This window comes from Uloborus diversus, chromosome 7 (assembly GCF_026930045.1).
Source record: "Uloborus diversus isolate 005 chromosome 7, Udiv.v.3.1, whole genome shotgun sequence".
Classification (NCBI taxonomy): domain Eukaryota; kingdom Metazoa; phylum Arthropoda; class Arachnida; order Araneae; family Uloboridae; genus Uloborus; species Uloborus diversus.
The window spans coordinates 153,180,291-153,199,709 of NC_072737.1; the positions used below are offsets into that span (position 1 = coordinate 153,180,291).

General features: G+C 33.4%; 1 protein-coding gene across 1 annotated transcript in view; it reads left to right on the forward strand.

Moving 5' to 3' along the window:
* LOC129225503 (GATOR complex protein WDR59-like) overlaps nt 1-19,419 on the forward strand; it is an 80,398-nt gene that overhangs the window by 8,111 nt on the left and 52,868 nt on the right. Inside the window, exons 3-8 of the mRNA XM_054859931.1 lie at nt 384-513; nt 5,858-5,943; nt 8,400-8,480; nt 10,136-10,173; nt 10,265-10,353; nt 18,809-18,925. Coding sequence (XP_054715906.1) covers nt 384-513; nt 5,858-5,943; nt 8,400-8,480; nt 10,136-10,173; nt 10,265-10,353; nt 18,809-18,925 — 541 coding nt within the window. The remainder of the gene's footprint in view (nt 1-383; nt 514-5,857; nt 5,944-8,399; nt 8,481-10,135; nt 10,174-10,264; nt 10,354-18,808; nt 18,926-19,419) is intronic.

Consider the following 19,419-nt stretch of genomic DNA (forward strand, 5'->3'; position numbering starts at 1 on the left):
TAGAAATTTGCCACTTTTAATTTGCTGTAAACATTTGTTTAAATTTTCTAGAAAAATGATACTTTTACCTAGCATGGGTCAAGAAATCTACAGCACATTTTTTTTGTAAAATCTTTATAAATTTCATGATGCTAAACTTACTTTTAAATATTAGGTGCAGAGTTTGTTTGAAAAAATGGGTTAAAAAGAAAAGAAAGACAACATTTTAATTTTCTCAAAAAAAAAAAAAAAAAAAAAGTTAAATGTTATTCTAATTTGAGCAAAAGTTTCCTACCAGCTGTTCCTTTTTCATAACTTTATAATATAATACACTTCTTGCCACAAATTTGCTTTTCTATAAATTTTCCTTTCATTCTATTGTACTAATATATTTTTATACTTAGACGCAGACATATGGCTGTTATAAATTTAGATCAACCTTCGCTTGTTGTGCACAAAACCAGTCGTCATAGTAAATGGGATGTATCAACAGCTGAGTGGAACCCTCACCAAATTGAAAGTTTTGCACTTGCAGTAAGCATTGGATTTTTCATTCTTGAAATTATTTTTATTATCATTTTTGTTCCAAATTCTTTCTTTAATTCTTAATTTTGAAAGTAATCTTAATACATGTTTTTTTTTCCAATGAATGAAAGGCAAGTTTTTACCAGGGTTTTTTTCTTTAAAGTCCAACCCGTTTTTGATGCAACATGTCGAAAACTCAAATATTAACATCACAGTCAAATATGTAGTCATTAGTGACATTTTCTATAAACGCAAGATTTTCATGCTGAAAAATTATTTAACTATAATTTACACTATGTATTGAGTTAGCTGAAATTTAAATTCTTAATTTTAATTAAAATAAGTTTATAAGTTTTTCTTTAAATTAATTTGTCATGCTGTAAAAAATAGTGAAAACTGTTAAATACGATTTTTAAAGAGGCTCTAAATATTTTTTAAATTAAAACAATTACAGTAAACTCCCGATTATCCGTGGAATAGGGCGGCTGGGTAACCGCTGATAATTCAAATATTTACATGAAATACACCGCCAGCTCAGTCAATTCCAGCCGAGGACTGCAGTTTCATGCTTATTAGCACTCATCAGCCCGGCATAGAAGTGACTGAGCGCGAGGTGGAAAACCTCTTAAGGAAGCCAAGAGTGCCAAACAAACTGGTAGCTAATACAAAATTAGCACTGACCAGATGAGTGACCAAAGCAATGGTTCGGTTCAACTCGAAGATTGAAGGCCAGGCAGGTATGTTCAGTAAGTTACCTCCCTATAGCCAAGGCTAAGGCAGAAATACATGAAATACACCGCCAGCTCAATCAATTCCTGCCGAGGATTGCAGTTTCATGCTTATTAGCACTCATCAGCGCGGCATAGGAAAGTGAGTGAGCTGGAGGTGGAAAACCTCTTAAGGAAGCCAAGAGTGTCAAACTAACTGGTAGCTAATACAATGGCTAATACTGGTATTAGCTACCAGTTTTTTTTTTGTTTTTTTTTTTACATGTATTTTTGAACCACCCTAGGGGACAGTACAATCGACCTGTGGTCTGAGTGCTCGCCCTTGTTTCAAGCGCCCCCTTTTTCACTTCATGCTTCATATCAGGATTTATGATGTTTTTTCTATTTTGGTGAAAGTAAAAGTCGGTTTGTACTCAATGATTAATTTTAAGTTGTCTAAATATTTTTGACAATACATTTTTTTCTTTTGAACTTAGTTTAAAAAAACTTATTCTATATTCTTTGTTCTCAAATGAGCAAATATTTGCCTGAAATAACAACTAAATTCATTTAAGTTTTTCATATCTTTTGACGTTCTTGGAAGTTAACGTCTCAGACCGGGATTCTAATACCATACTTTAAGCAAGAACATGGTAGGATGATTTTAGAAGAACTAATATAGCTCGTGTAGTTTGATTTTGATTGAGAGCATCTTCTTAAGTTGTGGATTGATTTATTCTAAACTTAGAAATGAACTTAGTGTACAAACAGCTTAAAAACTGTTATTTTGGGACATTCTTCAAGAGAAAAAAAATATTTACATTAATAGTCTAAGTATATATATTTTTAATATACTTAGCTTCATTTATCGCTTTTTTTCTACAGAAGTTATTGTGAAGCATTATGTTTTTTATTGCTCATCATTTAAAAAATCTAAAACAGTCAAAAGTTTCCTTAAATGTCTGAAAACAAAATTTGTAAAACTAAGGATAACTTGTTAAGGTAATTTTATTAGTTAATACAGTCGAACCTCCGTATATCGAACTTCCACATATCGAAATTTTCTATATATCGAAATCCCATCAAATTTCTATGTTCATTATATAGAAAAATTGTTTCTATATATCGAAAAAATCTCTATATATCGAAATTTTTTTCGAGACATTCGTAGATTTTTTTTCCACTTTAGACTGTTTGTCTCATGAAAAATAAAGGTTAGGAGAAAATTAAGTTCACACCAGTGGCGTAGCTAGACCCGACTTTCGGGGGGGGGGGGTTACTTCTTTTACATATATATATATATATATATATATATATATATATATATATATATATATATATATATATATATATATATATATATATATATATACATATGATCGCTTGGAATTTTTTCCTTTTCTTCTTTTTTTTTCTTTCTCTTCTCTCTTCTTTTTCTCTTTTTTTTTTTGAGACTAACGTTTAGGGGGGGGGGTTTTGTCCCCAAAACCCCCCCCCCCCTTAGCTACGCCCCTGGTTCACACTAAATGTTGCTGCGGAACTCATAAGAAATATCGGGTTGAAGGGTATGTAGTTAAGTCGTTGTTCCGTTCTGAAGTTCTTAAATCCCCTCAAGTTTATTTCAAATCTTAGCTGGAACCAGTTACACTGTAAATTCAGTTTCAAATTATCCCTTTTGTTTGTTGATTATCATTTCTAGTCTTCTTAGCTTCAGTAGAAATCCTTCAAGTTAAGTAGATTGATTTTTTACTTTTCTCTCGATCACATTGTTAAAACGAAAATCCCCTAATGTTGCGATCAAGTTGAATTGCCAAAGAATATGAAGATGTATGGTTGGAGTAAAAATGAAATTTCTGTTAATTTTTTAATCATTAACTTTCATTTAATCCTATACTCGTATAAATTATAAATTGGGTTTCATACACGAAAATTAGCTTTTATTTTAATGTTTTAGGAGAATTTTATGATAAAATAAGATTGTTTCCATATATCGAAATTTCTATATATCGAATTTTTTTTTGGAAATTTGCTACTTCGATATATGGAGGTCCGACTGTATTAATTTTAGGTAGGTTTCAGACATAAATTCATGGGGTGTTTGACTTTTATGTCTGAAACCATGTTGAAAGGGGTTTTGACATGACAGTAAAAACCTTGGTTAAAACCACCAGCTGCCAAAAACTTGCCAACCCTGGTTTTTATTAATAATTCAATTTTCATCATTTATCATTTCCAGGATTCACACACAGGCTTTTTACATTTTTGATGCACAAAAAATAATTATTTTTTTGTACATCGCCACCTGTGGGAATTTTGTTGACAAGACTTTTTAACGTCATTGAGATAATAGCCAAGTTTAACTTTAATTTAAAATGTAATTCAGCTTTGATAGAAAATTGCTTTGAATTCAGATTTAACATTCCTTCTCTGTCTCTCTCTCTGTGTGTGAAAGTTCTATTTTCAAATGGTCTATAAAATACATTTATCAAAGTTTTTGAAATAAAAAATTTTAATCCTGTAAAACCTAATGCTTTAGAATCAAAATAAGTGGCAAATGTATTGTATTCTCATTACCATGAATAGAAAAGTTTTATATAAATCTCATAAAATTTTATTTTAATTATTTAAAGTAGTGTTCACTCTAGAAAAAAAAAAGGCAGGGTGCTAGCCTTTGAAAGGGGCACTTTTTGAAAAAAGGGCACTATTTCAACGTGGTGTCCCCCCCAGCCAAGACCAATGATGCACCACTCAAAAAGTACTGAGCGCCCTTCCCCCCCCCAAAATAAAAATTAAGAGGAGAAATAACACTTACAGCACCTTGCAAAAATTCAAACAGTCTATTCTGCACCATGCCCCCCCCCCCTCCCCCGCCTTAATCGCCATCACTGACTTTATATTAAAAATGATTTCATCCAGAAAATGCACTTGTCTTCAGAATAGAGTTAGCTCAACCCCCCCCCCACACACAAATGCCAAGTAAGCTAAGCACATTTTCCACACTCCATAGGAACATTTAGCTAATGCTAAAACTTGACTTTGTGTGTTTTTCACCACTTTTCAGGCCATAATTTTAATTATCTATAAGACTAAAAAAATTTTTTTCTAGGCATTTCAAAACCCTTTGAATTTCAATTTAAGAAGAACAATATTTAATTACTGATCTCCCCTTCCTAGCAAAGAAACTGCTTAGTAATGTGCATTGTGCCATTAAGTATTTTAGTAGACATCAAAATTGTGATGAGTGTAAATTCTCCTTTTTTAAATATATTACACTTCAAATAGAATAATTAACTTAAAATACTGTGTGCAGTGCTTCAAGAATGCAGTGGTAGCAAGTTGCAAAACTAAAAAGACTTTATTTGCGCTCTATTTCCTAGTCTTGGATTTCAAATTCATAACACAAATGTGTTGGCAGATGTATGCGCTCCTAAATGCAATGCATAAGCAGCTTGGGCCAAGCTAAGATTTTTATCTCAGACAATTTTTGTGAAAATTTAATATTTCGGCATTTTAATTTTGTGATTTTTTTTAAAAAATCAATTGCATAATATTTATAAAAGAAAAAGAAACAGTGCAAGATTATTTTAGTTAGTAAAAAGCACAAGTATGTCAAAAGTATGCTTTTTATTACGTCAATAAGTGTTTTAAATAATCTGTTATATGAATCACACACACACAACACACACACACAACACACACACACACACAACACACACACATATACAAAGATAATAAAAATACTTAGCAAAAAGGAAAGAATTGAATGAAAGCCCTGTCAATGCGATGTTTCCATTTCAAAGGGGTTTTTGGGGTGGGGGGGGGGATGGGGGTTAAAAATCCAAGATATTAAAAAAATACCCTTGCATTTTAGCCCAGTAAGCTTTGTACTATGTTCTTCTTTGGAAACAATCAGACTTTCCAGAGTTAACTTTCCAGAAACAGATGTGAAAAGATTGCTACACAATCACTAGCAATGCGCTAAAATTAGCTAAGCCTAATTTCCACGTGCAGACGAAAAACGGACACAAAGGGCTGAAATGTTAGGAAAATGTCCTATTCCCTCTCTCATTGTTGATTCTCAGAAGATCAACGATGGGAAGGAATGCAACAAAGATCTCTCCCTTCCCAGAAGACCCTACTCCTTCCCACAACCTTTCAAAAACCCACCCTCAGTAGAAGGGAAGAACATGCCTTTGTTTCCTACTGATAAGACTGTTTGAATTCTGAGAATCTCATCCCCTCTTTGCCTAGATATTTGCTTCCTCTTTTGTTTATGGGGCTGTTTTAAATGTGAAATTCTGGGAACAAAGATAAGACATGAGCGTTTTTGCAGGCGATCGCTGGACAAATAAAATTGCCCCGATATCGCGGCATGTCGAAACGATGGTTGAGGCATCTTTTCAAAAACACAAGGTGCAATTTCTTATTTTTGAAAAGGGCGGGGCACATTTCACGATCTAAAAGAAGGGCAGGACGCATTCTGCTGTTATGGACAAGGGCAGGGCGCTGTGCCCTTCAAAAACAGCCTAGCGGGAACACTACAAATCAGAATGTTTTATTTCATGGTAAAAAGTTTTGTGTTTTCTTGAGAAGATCTTAACTTATTATTATTATTATTTTTTTAAATGTGTCTTGTTTCTCTTTAGTGCAACCAAAGAACTGAACTGTATGCTTGGAATAAAGGTGAAATAACTCAAACTGGATCACTTAAAGCTCATACAAGATCTATTAGGTAAGCTTTGGTACTATTTTTGAAGTTTGATTTTTTGACATTAATAAAGCCTCATTTCTTGCTGAAATTTCTTAAGAAACAACTATTTTGTACTGAAATATATTGTACTGCCCTGAGAAGAAGGAAATTTGAGATTGATTGAGAGTTAAAAATTAAAGATGGATGTAATTGAAAAAAAAAAAACATTTTATCGCAAGTGCATCGATAGAATGTTCCAAACTGCTCACCGTTCGAAGGAATGGTCATTCATTTCTTACGTGAACGAACGGATCTGTTCATTTTAAGGATTCATTCTTCTTGACCCGTTGGTTCATGAACGACACATCCGTACTATGAACACTTTACCCCATCTTATTTAAGTTGTTCTAAAGTATTATATAAAAAGAATCCAGCTTAGCTGTTTATGCAGACATGTTCTAGAAACATTCAGAAAGTTGCCTGCAGAACCGATCCGCTAAAAATTAAAAAAAACGAAATTTTACAAAGAAGTTAAAAGAGGTGTTCATATTTTTAAATGTTTCATGTAAACACAACGCGAATTTTTTCATGAAATTAAGTACTGCCAGTTTCAAAGTTTTGATCTCAGAATATAGTTCTTAATTGTTAAAATCTGAAATTAACAAATTACCCTCATTATTTGATTTATGCCCATGTTATCTCATTTACCACTTCCCCCACCAGACCCTAGACAATAGAACAGGTTGGCCTTCCTTGATAGTTGATCATGGGCAGAATTAAATTTACACAGCATTCCTTGTATTTTTGGTCCTTTTCAATCAAGTCAATGGAGGTAAAGCTCTGCTGCCTGGCACTTTATTTTATTTTCTACTTTTTTCTCTCTTTTTTGTTATTTTTACTCTTTAATGTTCTATTAAAACTTCCTCAATGATTCTCAATTAGGAGTTCTATGTCTTTAAAATACCATGGAGAAGCATACTTAAAAAAAAAATCAAGTATTCCAAAATTAATGCAGAAATTTTCATTATATACAATCAAATTATGGATGCTACAAACAAAATGTCTTGATATAAATTTCCCAGCATATGTCAGCCTTAAGAAAATATTCTTAGGCTTTAAAATTAATCAGTTTTGAAGAATAACAGAAATAGTTAAAAAATGAAATTTTATCTTTGAGTTTAAAGTGAAAAAACTTTCTTGTGTACTGATTTCGTACCGTCATGACAATGTGTATGTAGGATTTTAAAAGCAAGCTTATCTTGTCTAGAGATTGATTTCACACTGTCGTATGTGTGAATATCCTGACGTTTTCATACTATGATAAACATGACATCCCCTGCCATGTCAACCCCCTCTGCTCCTTCCGATAGTGATGCGTGCAACCTATCCCCCTGCACTCCGTTCCTCCCGGAAGTTATATGAGCGGCTAAACAAGAAGGTCCTTTCTGATATGTCAGCCTTCTTGCAATACGGTAGCAGTATTTTTTGGTTATTTTGGGCCACATCACCCAATGCCCCAATGCGACTCTTCCTGGAGGCAATGTAAAAGCAAGATGATCTGTTCTGATATGTCAACGATGCAATTCTGAGGCAGTATGTTTTGATTACTTGGGTAACTGGTCCATCCGCTTCCACGTCGCCCAACTCGGCTCCTCCTGGAAGCGATGGAAAAGCAAGAAAATCTTTTTTGATCTGTCAACCTTCATGCAATACTAAGGCATTATTTTTTGATTACTTGGGTGAGTGACTCATTGGCTTCCACATTGCCCAGCTCCCCCCTTCCCTCCCGGAAATGATGTTATAAGCAATATGATCTGTTCTGATACGTCAACCTTTATACAATAATGAGGCAGTATTTTTTGTTTACTTGGGTAAGTGGCCCATCCTCCTCCAATCCGCTCCTCCCGAAGGTGATGAGAAAAGCAATATAAGTGATGCTCATATGGCAACCTTTTTGCTTTATTGAGGCAACTTTTTTTTATTACTGGGGTAAACAGCCCGTCTGCCTCCACTCCGCTCCTCCCGGAGGTGATGTAATAAGCAAGATGATCGTTGCTGTTATGACAGTCTTTCTGCAATACTGAGACAGCATTTTTTGCTTACTTGGATAAGCAGCCGGTCCTCCTCCAGTCCAGTCCGCTCCTCCCAAAAGTGATGCTATAAGCAACATGATTGTTGCTGATATGGCAACCATTTTGCATTACTGAGGCAGCATTTTTTCCTTACTGTGATAAGCGGCCCGTCCTCCTAAACGTCGCCCAACTCCGGTCCCCCCTGGTGGGATGTTATAAGCAAGTTGATCTCTGCTGATCTTTGGACTAAATGCATACTGAGAAGTAAAAATCATCTCCAGTTTAATAAAACATTTGCTGGAAAAACTTGATGACAAATTCTCCTATTTGTTTTTCCTATTTTTTTATTCGATACAAATTCTCATATTTGTATGCCTCAGTAAAATTGTTGAAAACTTATGCAAAACTATATATTTTTGTTTTCAGTGACATGAATTGGTCTATTTTTGAAAATAATATTTTGGCTACTGCATCCATTGATACTTTTATTCATCTTTGGGACATTCGGTAAGTATTTATTATTTATAGCTGGCAATTTGTGTCTTATTTAAATTGAGAACTTAGTTTCAACTGTGTTACATACAGCCTTAGTGGTAGAAAATTTAGAAAAATGCAGACCATATATCAGTAACTTCACTTAAGGAAGGGGGGGGGGGATCAGCTTCCAGCGACACTGGAAGCAAATTAATTTGTTATTGAAAAATAGTATAGCAATTACTTTTATAATCTGTGGATTAAATGTTTAAAAAAATGTATTTTATCTCTAACATTTTAAGTCATTAAAATTTACTAAGGTTGTGTATTCTTTTTTCTGGAACCTACTGAATTTTTGTTTTGGACTATTGCTGAAAGTTTTGGCTAGAATAATTGTTCCCAAATGAAGACACTGTCTTTATAAAGTCCAGGGTTTGATTCATTGTAAAGGATAAGACTTATGGCTGCCATTCACCAGTGGTCACTAAAAGTATTTTTTGGGTGATTGCAAAGAGTCGTGTTGGTCCCTAAACGTGGTGACCTACAATGTTTTTTTTTTTCTGGACAAGAATGCAAAATAGCAATGCATTGACTTTGATCATTAAAAAAAATAGCCATTGGCTGATGCTAACTTGGAAAGAAAATCAGTTCATGTGCCTTATAAAATCATTTAAATGCCGATGTTTTTCATGGGAGGAGAAAGAACAGAAGGGTTTTAAATTCTAACTTTTTAAAACTTTATAATTAAAAGTAAGTACAGTATAGGACTCAAAATTGGACAATAACAAGACAAGTACAGTTCTGAGTTTTGTAATATGCCGAATTTCAGTTCGCTACCAAAAACTTCAATATGGCTAGATATTTATCAAGTGATTGCCCTAACAACTCTTTTTTTTTTTCGACGTCACATTTTTGGAAAAAAAAAGCTTTTAAATTGCTGTCAAAGTGTAAAAATTCTCAGTTTAAATTACAGAGGGCATTGTATTAACATTGTATGAATGTTAATACAATGAAATCCAGTTATAACTTCAAAGAAACACGAATTTTGTTTGTTATAACATGAACTTCACTGTAATGAAACTCAACGATGTAATGGAAATCAAATCAGGACTCAAAATTTATTTTTTTCTATGGGTATTTGCTGTTACGAGAGTACAGGGTATGAATAATTAATGATGTTAACATTAGTTACACTATCAAATGTTATTTCTGTAAGCAGGAAGATATGTTGTGTTGAAATTTCTGAGAACAGATGGGTCTAATGATAACACCAGTAAGAATAAGGATAATGATGACCTCTTGGACAAAAATTTTTTTCACCATTTTGTTTTCTTATGTTACTGTTGCAAATCAAGATCTTTAGCCAACTGCATTACTTTTGAGAGCATATTTTGGTTGAATGAGCCATTAGTTTATCTTGAACATTAAAAACAATGAATTAGTAAATCAAAAGTTTTGACCATAGTTAGGGAACTATAAATTAGTACTAAATTAAAGAAAAAAATGCATTTTTTTTTTAAATCTTTGGTTTCAAAACCTCATTTTTTTATTTTTTGCCATAAATGATTTTTTTCCTTACTTGTCAGAAAATAATAATAGTTTAAACAAAAAAAAAAAAAAAAATCAAATACTAATTTTATGATTTTTATGTCACAGTGCAATGTATTTTATATTGTTTCATTTTATAGTGAATCAAGGAAACCATTCATATCTCTCTCTGCAGTTGGTAAGTTTTAATTTCAGGTTAACTAATTCAATACTTATGGCATTGTTTTAATGTGTAAGTGTGCAGTACATTTTTTGCATTTTTATTGTAGCTGGCGCATCTCAAGTCAAGTGGAACAAAACGCATTCTCATACACTTGCAACTTCTCATGAAGGCGATATTAGATTATGGGATATAAGAGTAAGTTAGTTTATGTTCTTTCAGTTTACTATTTTTGTGGTGGTAAAGTGGTTTATTCTTTCGAATTTGTTAGAAAACAAACCACCTACTGAAACAAAAAAAAAAAAAAAAAAAAAATGAGGAAAAAAATTTAGGCCAATCGTATTTTAAGTGTTTCCGCAAAACTCCAGGACGTCACAATGTTTGGTACCTACATGGAACTCAAAGAGAAAAAGTTTGACTTACCCTACAGTTGTAAATGAATAACAAAACTTTACACAGATTTGGCACATCACACATCTTTTATTTTTGACCATCATTTACATGAAGGTCTCGGGGGAGCTCCCGCGAATTCAACCACAGATTTTCACCTTACATGAAATAAATTTGAAAAAGAATACAAGGTAGATTATTGCAAGACAGTCTATTGCAGGGATTTAAGATGTCCTAAGGGATGGGTCAGCTTTACATATGAAAAAAAATGACGTGAGTCGATGTTGCAGGAAGGAAAAACAGAGTCAAACCAAAAAGAAAAACGGAGGAAGGATGCTTTACATTATACTTTAGCGGAACGAATGAAGTGATGCATCACTGGAGCTGGGGACTATCACTGGCGATGAAAAAGGGAACCACATCTCCCCACGAAAATGGCGATGCAGGCGTCAGAAATTAACTTCAGATTCGGGTGCGCATACCGCTCATGTTTCGCACGGTATATCCAGATGCAGATGCCACCATCATTAATTTGGAACAAAGAGAAAAACAAGGGGTGGACTTAAAAACTTCGAGATGTACATTCAATCATCATTGTCGGAACAAAAAACGTGGACGTCGCCATTTTTTTTTAAAATCTGGATACTTGACTATCATATTGAGCAGAATTTACTAACTAATAGCTCATTTTAGGTATTTGACAGGGCTAATCAGCACCTGTATCGATAATTAAATCATCACACCATTTGTTGAACGGATGGATCAAGATTCGTACTCCCCATCATCGTTAATTCGGGAGATGACCTTTCACAGGTCTAGCGTCCAAGCTCCTCAGAAAGCAGCATCACATGGTCACCGCTAGCACTCGACTAGACTCGAAATTTCCGAAAACATCCCAACTAAAAACCCACGCGGTTGCGCGAAAAGCAGATATTCATATGCGGCGTCACTTAGCGTAGCGAATGGGAACGGGGGAAAATAACATCACCGAACTAGGCCACGCCTACGGCCAATGAGCGAAAAAGGCGGGAGACAACACATCACGGGAGGAAGAAGGGAAAACATGGCTGCCGAAAACTCGGAAACGACGCCATTAAATAAAAAATCAGAACACATGAAATAAAAACGCAAATCTAAGAAAATATATGTGATTACTATATCACATTATACCCGGTGAAAGAGGAAGAAAAAAAAACGAGAAAAAAAATAAATTAAATTGTCCGCGAAAAAATTTAAAACACTGCAACAACAAACCCACGCATTACATATCATAAAAGACAAAAATTTACATAAAAGGGTAAGTCACCATTTAAATGCCTAATGGAAAAAAAACAAAACCCAGTGAGATAGTCAATGACACAGAATGACGGTTGCCAGAAAGTATCCACAAACACATGACCATATGACATATATAAAAAACAAGGGACTATATGACATACATCAAAAATACACGACACCACAAAATCACCAAGAATATCAATAACAGACATATTCATCACGTGAATATTTAAAGTCCATATTATGATGACGTCAAAATCATTTTATCTGTAAAGGAAACACCAGACACATTTAAACAAAATTTTTACTTGTTTTGAAGATTGATCTTGACAAAATAACCCACGTGCAATGATATATTTGAATAAACACATGGCAAAACAAAAATTTTTAACATCTTTAATTTTTTTACGTAGACTATACGATTTTTCAACGCAGGGCATTGATGTGTGCATTGTTGCATTTAAATTTAACTGCCCAAAACACAACAAAAATTACGATTTTTTTTTTTTGAACAAGCAGAAAAAAGATACGATCAGTTAGAGAACACTGTATTGTTTCAGAATACAGTTAATATTTGACAAAATCGGGAACCATGGCTTAAGGAGACAAACTCGTGAAAAACGTCATGTATTTACTTTACACATTAATGTGGAAACTTTCTACACATAATGAAAACAAATAAAAACAAGTTTTAGCTAAACAATGTAGCTAGCATCACGGAAAAGCAAAACTTGAAAAAGGACAAAGTAAACTTCAAACAGCAATTTGCATGAAACAAATCATCCTGGTCACGGCACCACTTGTGGTGGTAAAGTGGTTTATTCTTTCGAATTTGTTAGAAAACGAACCACCAACTGAAACAAAAAAAAAAACAAAATGAGGAAAAAAATTTAGCCCGATCGTATTTTAAGTGTTTCCGCAAAACTCCAGGATGTCACAATGTTTGCTACCTACATGGAACTCAAAGAGAAAAAGTTTGACTTACCCTACAGTTGTAAATGAATAACAAAACTTCACACAGATTTGGCACATCACACATCTTTTATTTCCGACCATCATTTACATGAAGGTCTCGGGGGAGCTCCCGCGAATTCAACCACAGATTTTCACCTTACATGAAATGAATTTGAAAAAGAATACAAGGTAGATTATTGCAAGACAGTCTATTGCAGGGATTTAAGATGTCCTAAGGGATGGGTCAGCTTCATATATGAAAAAAAATGACGTGAGTCGATGTTGCAGGAACGAAAAACAGAGTCAAACCAAAAAGAAAAGCGGAGGAAGGATGCTTTACATTATACTTTAGCGGAACGAATGAAGTGATGCATCACTGGAGCTGGGGACTATCACTGGCGATGAAAAAGGGAACCACATCTCCCCACGAAAATGGCGATGCAGGCGTCAGAAATTAACTTCAGATTCGGGTGCGCATACCGCTCATGTTTCGCACGGTATATCCAGATGCAGATGCCACCATCATTAATTCGGAACGAAGAGAAAAACAAGGGGTGGACTTAAAAAACTTCGAGATGTACATTCAATCATCATTGTCGGAACAAAAAACGTGGACGTCGCCATTTTTTTTTAAAATCTGGATACTTGACTATCATATTGAGCAGAATTTACTAACTAATAGCTCATTTTAGGTATTTGACAGGGCTAATCAGCACCTGTATCGATAATTAAATCATCACACCATTTGTTGAACGGATGGATCAAGATTCGTACTCCCCATCATCGTTAATTCCTGAGACGACCTTTCACAGGTCTAGCGTCCAAGCTCCTCAGAAAGCAGCATCACATGGTCACCGCTAGCACTCGACTAGACTCGAAATTTTCCGAAAACATCCCAACTAAAAACCCACGCGGTCGCGCGAAAAGCAGATATTCATACGCGGCGTCACTTAGCGCAGCGAATGGGAACGCGGGAAAATGACATCACCGAACTAGGCCACGCCTACGGCCAATGAGCGAAAAAGGCGGGAGGCAACACATCACGGGAGGAAGAAGGGAAAACATGGCCGCCGAAAACTCGGAAACGACGCCATTAAATAAAAAATCAGAACACATGAAATAAAAATGCGAATCTAAGAAAATATATGTGATTACTATATCACAATTTTTTCATACATTTTCTGCTTTTTATCTGTGAGCTATGTTGTTATAAATGTAGCATTTTCATAATATCTTCAGAGTTTGATTATATAAGAATGGGGTCGTTTCCAAAATTTTAAAAGTGTTTTTTTTCTGAAAGAGCATGCTTAAAAACATAGGATCTGACCATTTTTAAAATAATTTGTTTAAGTTTAATATTTTTAAAACATTACTTAAATAGGCGCACCTTCAATGTTTATGTTTCTGTCCAATGACATTGCAAATGATGAAATGCCATTCTGTGTTGCCATTCATAGAGTTAAATATTTAATTCGCATCTTTACTCACGTGTAATGGCAACGATATGGTTGATAGCAAGCGTAGAGCGCAATTTTAATTTGCTTCTCGATTATCATAACGTGGAATTGGGGTAGAAAGATGTGGCAAAGTGCATCATTTGTGATGTCATCAAGACCACGCCTTGTTTCAAAAATCAGACATTTTAAAAAATTAATTAAAAAATAACTGTTGGGAAAATAAAAGTATTTTCTGGGTCCATGTTATTTTTTTTTTGCTTATTCTTTCAATTTCAGTGACAAAAAGTACTACTTTTGACTGAAGGAAACAACCCCATTGGGAAGATGGTGGAGATAGATGAAAAAGAAAACTGCTATTTTAGTTCACGAATAATTCAATTTTAAAAGTCGTTAAAGTAATATCAATTTGTGTTATCTGCATCAATGCCGATTTCTTTCAAGAACACTCGAAGAAATGAAGACTAGCAATGTGAGCTAAAGTTGCATTTTAAGTTTACCAAAACATTAATCTTAAATTACAAGATTTAAAAGTTTTACGCATTATTTCTTTTCTTTTTTATGTGAAATATTTTATGTTATAGGGTTGGATGGGGTAAGTGGGACCCCTTTTGAGAACAGTTCATTTTTTAAACTTTATACAAAAGTTTTGAAACAAAAAAATTTAAACTTACTGTTTTATTTTATCTTGGACATTATTAATGAACTAAAGTTCATCATTATTTTCTAAAATAATGCTTTAAATATTCTTAACGAATGTATTTTTTAAAAAATCAAATCGGTCTTCCACTTATCCTATAATAAAAGGTAAGTGGGTCAGCACCTTTTATTTAAATTTAAATCAAGCATATCTAAAAAGGGGTAAGAAGGTTTTATTTGATAAAAGCATGTGAATTTTTAGTATGAATTATTATTTTTTTTTATAAATGCATCTACTTAAGAGATATTTACTGTATTTTAAATCTGTATGACAGAACATTTTTAAACAAAAAACAAAACAATTACATCTGTGAAATTTATTGAAAGCCTATTGATACTTATTTTGCTTTTAACTTATAAAGGTGTGTTCAATAAACGTAATACAGTTGGTTAAGGCCAATTTCTGTAAATTAACCAAAACTATAAGCTGAAAAAGAAATTTGAAGCACTAAATGGCTGCATCTGTTTAAAGTGTACTAAGGAAGAACTATTATCATATTGGACTTCATCCTCAATAATAATTCCAACATCCTCTGCACCAGGCCAATAAAGAGTCACCATTTTTATTCATTCTTGCAACAGTATTTTTTTTTTTTAAATTTCTATCACCATCTTCTAACTTGATAGTTTACTTTGATGTAAATTTATCAAATACATAATCACCAGCTTTAGAAGTTTTAGTAGCTGAACTATCAGTTCCTACTAAGTCATCACAATTGTCTTGTATTTCATTAATACAAATATTTAATCAGAGTTGCTTTTGATTTTGAAATCCCCATTATTATGGGGGAACCCACTTACCCTATAGTGAGAGAACCCACTTAACCCTTATAGCAAAAATTTATGGGGTAAGTGGGACCCCTCCTCTTAAACAGTTATTAATAATTTTTTATGCAAAAATTCTTGTTTCTGTATGAACTTTAAGTTAAACTGTACGTGAAAAATTAATGATCATAAAAAACATAATAAAAACTAATCTGGAAACATTTCTTGAAAAATATTGCTTGAACTGGCAAAAAACAAATTTTCAGATTTTTTTTTTTTTGACTAATTGCCATAGGCGGATTTAGGACTGAGTTTCTGGGGGGGCAGGATTTTTTTTTTTTTTTTTTGAACAAGATTTTTAATTGCTCTCCCCCTCCGATGTTTTTGCCTGTTTTCTGTAATGCGTAAGGCCATTCTTTACTTTTTTATGTGTCGTTTTCATTACTGTGTGTAATCATGCTGTCCTTTTTAAATTGACCTTAAAAGAGAGGGGGCTGGTATTAAGAGAGTGATGCAGTGCTCCCTTTTAAGTGAGATATAGAATATCTCCAGTTTTAGGGGGGCCCGGGGGTTACTCCCCCGGAGGAAATTATCTAAAATGGATATAAAATTCTGCATTTTGAAGTCTTATAACGGTTAATTGGAAATAATAGGCAAAAGAAAATTTTTTTAAAGTATTACGCTTTAAAAGTGCTTTGTGATGCAAGTTAATACTTTAAAGAAATGGTGCACAGATTAAGAGAATAGGTATCAAGAGAGTAACATACTACCCATTTGAACAATTCTTAATCTATACACTTGATGAGAAATAAAATTGAAGCACACTTTGCTTAGGAGTTTCAAAGACTTGTCTAATAATTTTCAAGGTTTGGTTGGTTAGATTGGGGTTCTGGCTCAAGAACCCTTACGCTATACTACTTGACGCTATACTGCGCCAATTCTTTTCAGGGATTTTAGAACCTATTAATAATTTGCACTTTCCAGTCTCTGAAATTGAGTAGTAGATTATACAGTTGTACAGTATTGTTCAAACTTTGTAAGAAACGGCTATTTTAAGTTTGAAAGAAAAAATAAACTTTAATTTCCTATTCAAAAAAGAAAAAATCATGATTTTTTTTTGTTATAAGATTTTGGAAGATAAGTTGTTACTATATAAACTCCTCGCAAAATTGGGGGGCATTTTCCCCTTTGTCCCCCCCCCCTATAAATCCACCCATGCTCTTCTAAACTTTTCAAAAACGAAAAAATAATGATTTTTTTTTTAAATTTTTGGAAGATGTGTTGTTGCTACATAAAGTCCACCCAAAACTGGGGGGGCATTGCCCCCCCTCTGACCCCCCATAAATCCGCCCATGCTAATTGCTATGACCAAGAAAAAAATTCCACAAAACCCAAATATATACCAAACCAATCACAGTAATGAAATTTAACATGATCACTGCAAAGAAGTTTGAAAACTTTATCCTTATTTCAGTTTTTTTTAAAGGGGGGGGGGGTTGACTTACCCCAGTGACCCATTTCCCCCAACTAACCCTACTTGTCATGAGGTGCACTTATTTTTTTTTGACACAGTTTAACCCAGTGATTTCCAATGTGTGAGGCATGCCTCCCTAAGGAGTACAAATTTATTGAAAAGGGAGAGGCAGGCTGTTGTTACTAATATGTTTGAACAAAAAAAAAGTCAAATCAATGTCGAAAAATTAGAATCAGCAAAGTTTCACCACTCTGGCATTCAAATTTGAGTGCTTAGAGCAGTGATATCTTTTCAGTGACACTACAATTTGAGAAAATTTGCTCTCAAAATCAAGCCCAACCATCACATTAATATTGCATTAATGTTTCACGAATGTTGCATTTTAAACATTTATTTTCCTGTATATCTACTATTTCTTACATGTAGTAAAACTATCAATGCTCATAATGATAACTAAAAATATTTTGGTACTTGAAACATGCTTTGTATGAAATGTGGCAGTTTTTTTTATCCCATTAATAAATTGTAACAATAGGATAGCATTTATCAGATTATTATGAAAATTGATCGGGAGGGAAGAAAGAACAATTTTTGTATTAAAAGAGGAGAGTACAAGTATAAAACGTTTGGAAAGCGCTTGTTAAACTCTCTGTGAGTCTGGTGTATTTATATAATATTGCTTTATTTCTCTGTATATATGCTCTGTGTGTTACGCTTTTTTATATCATTATGTATTACAGAGTTGAAAACAGTTGGAAAAACTGCAAAATTTCGGAAGAAAACCTTTTTTTTCTGAAGGGGTTTATTTTCACTTCAAAGATATTGAAAAAATGAATTTTTTCAACCTTTCAGGAAGTTTTAATTGAAATTTCCAGCAAAAAGTGATTAGAAATTTCTCATACTTAAATTCTGATGCAATCCCCCACCCTCTTCCTTTTATGTTAAAATACTGTCTAACTTTGACAATGCAAGTTGTTGTATGATTATATAATTTGCATATAGATCAAAAAACATTTTTTGTTTTTTTTGATCTATATGCAAACTGTCTGAAAATGAAACACTTTCATTTTCAGGCAGTAAAGTTATATTGTAAGGAAGGGAAATCATACTTATTTTTCTTTCAAACAATATCAATCATGTTTGAAAGTCAAAAATTACAATTAATATTTCAAGTTCAAAGGCAATCTAAAATAGAAAATGTAATTGTTGTGATTAGACACACCTTACCCAATATTACTGGTTGAACGACGACTTGACTTATTTCTGGTGTTTGACCAAGAAAGCTCTCAGTTATAAAACAAAAAGATTTTTTTTTTCCTAATTAAACTTTGCTTTATTTGTATTTCTGTCAAGCAGAAAAAGATGTGGATTACACATATTTTTTAATGCTTAACCCTTTATATGTTCCAAGAATCACAGAGCTATTAAAAAACACTATTTTTCTTCATGAAAAAATCAATTTTCTCATTTTTTTTTTTTAATTTTTCCCTAAAGAAACCCGGTAAAAAACCCGTTTTTTTCCTCCCCTTTAAAATTTCCGGAAATTTTACATCTCTAATTACCTATCAAATGTTGTAACTTTAGTTAGGAGATAATATATAAAAAGAAACTTTGTGTTTAAATAAGTATTTTATTTCAGAAAGGAACAAGTCCAGTACAGTACATAACTGCGCATTTATTTAAAATACATAATATTGATTGGTGCCCTTATGATGGAAACGTACTAGCTACTTCCAGCCATGATTGTACAGTTAAGGTTAGTCACTGTTTTTTAAATTTTCTGAGTTGTTTGTGCCATTTTAAAGCTGCTGTTTTGCTTTAGGATAGTTTTAAAAACCTTTTTAATACAAACTGCATATTTTGAGCAAGTTATCTTCAGTGTAGCATATTCTGTTATTAGAGACTGACTAAAACATTTGAGGCAGTGAGAAGCAAAGGGATGTAAGTGGACCTTTTCAAGTTTTGAGTAAAACGCGTTTAAAGATAACATGTTAGGTAGGCTTTCATTGCAATTTTTTTTCTAAATCATGCTTTATAGCAGCAACTACCAGGACTACTAGTACGATCTCTTGCCCCAAGACAGAGAAAAGGTTCACTTACCTTGTGTACTGGTTATCTCCAAATTTTTAATTTTACCACTTACATCCCTTTGCTCTTCTCACTGCCTCATTTGTACTTGTTTGAATTCATGTATTCAGGGGTGCCCTGAACTTTAATTTTTTTAAGGAGTGAAAAGTCTTGATTTACGAA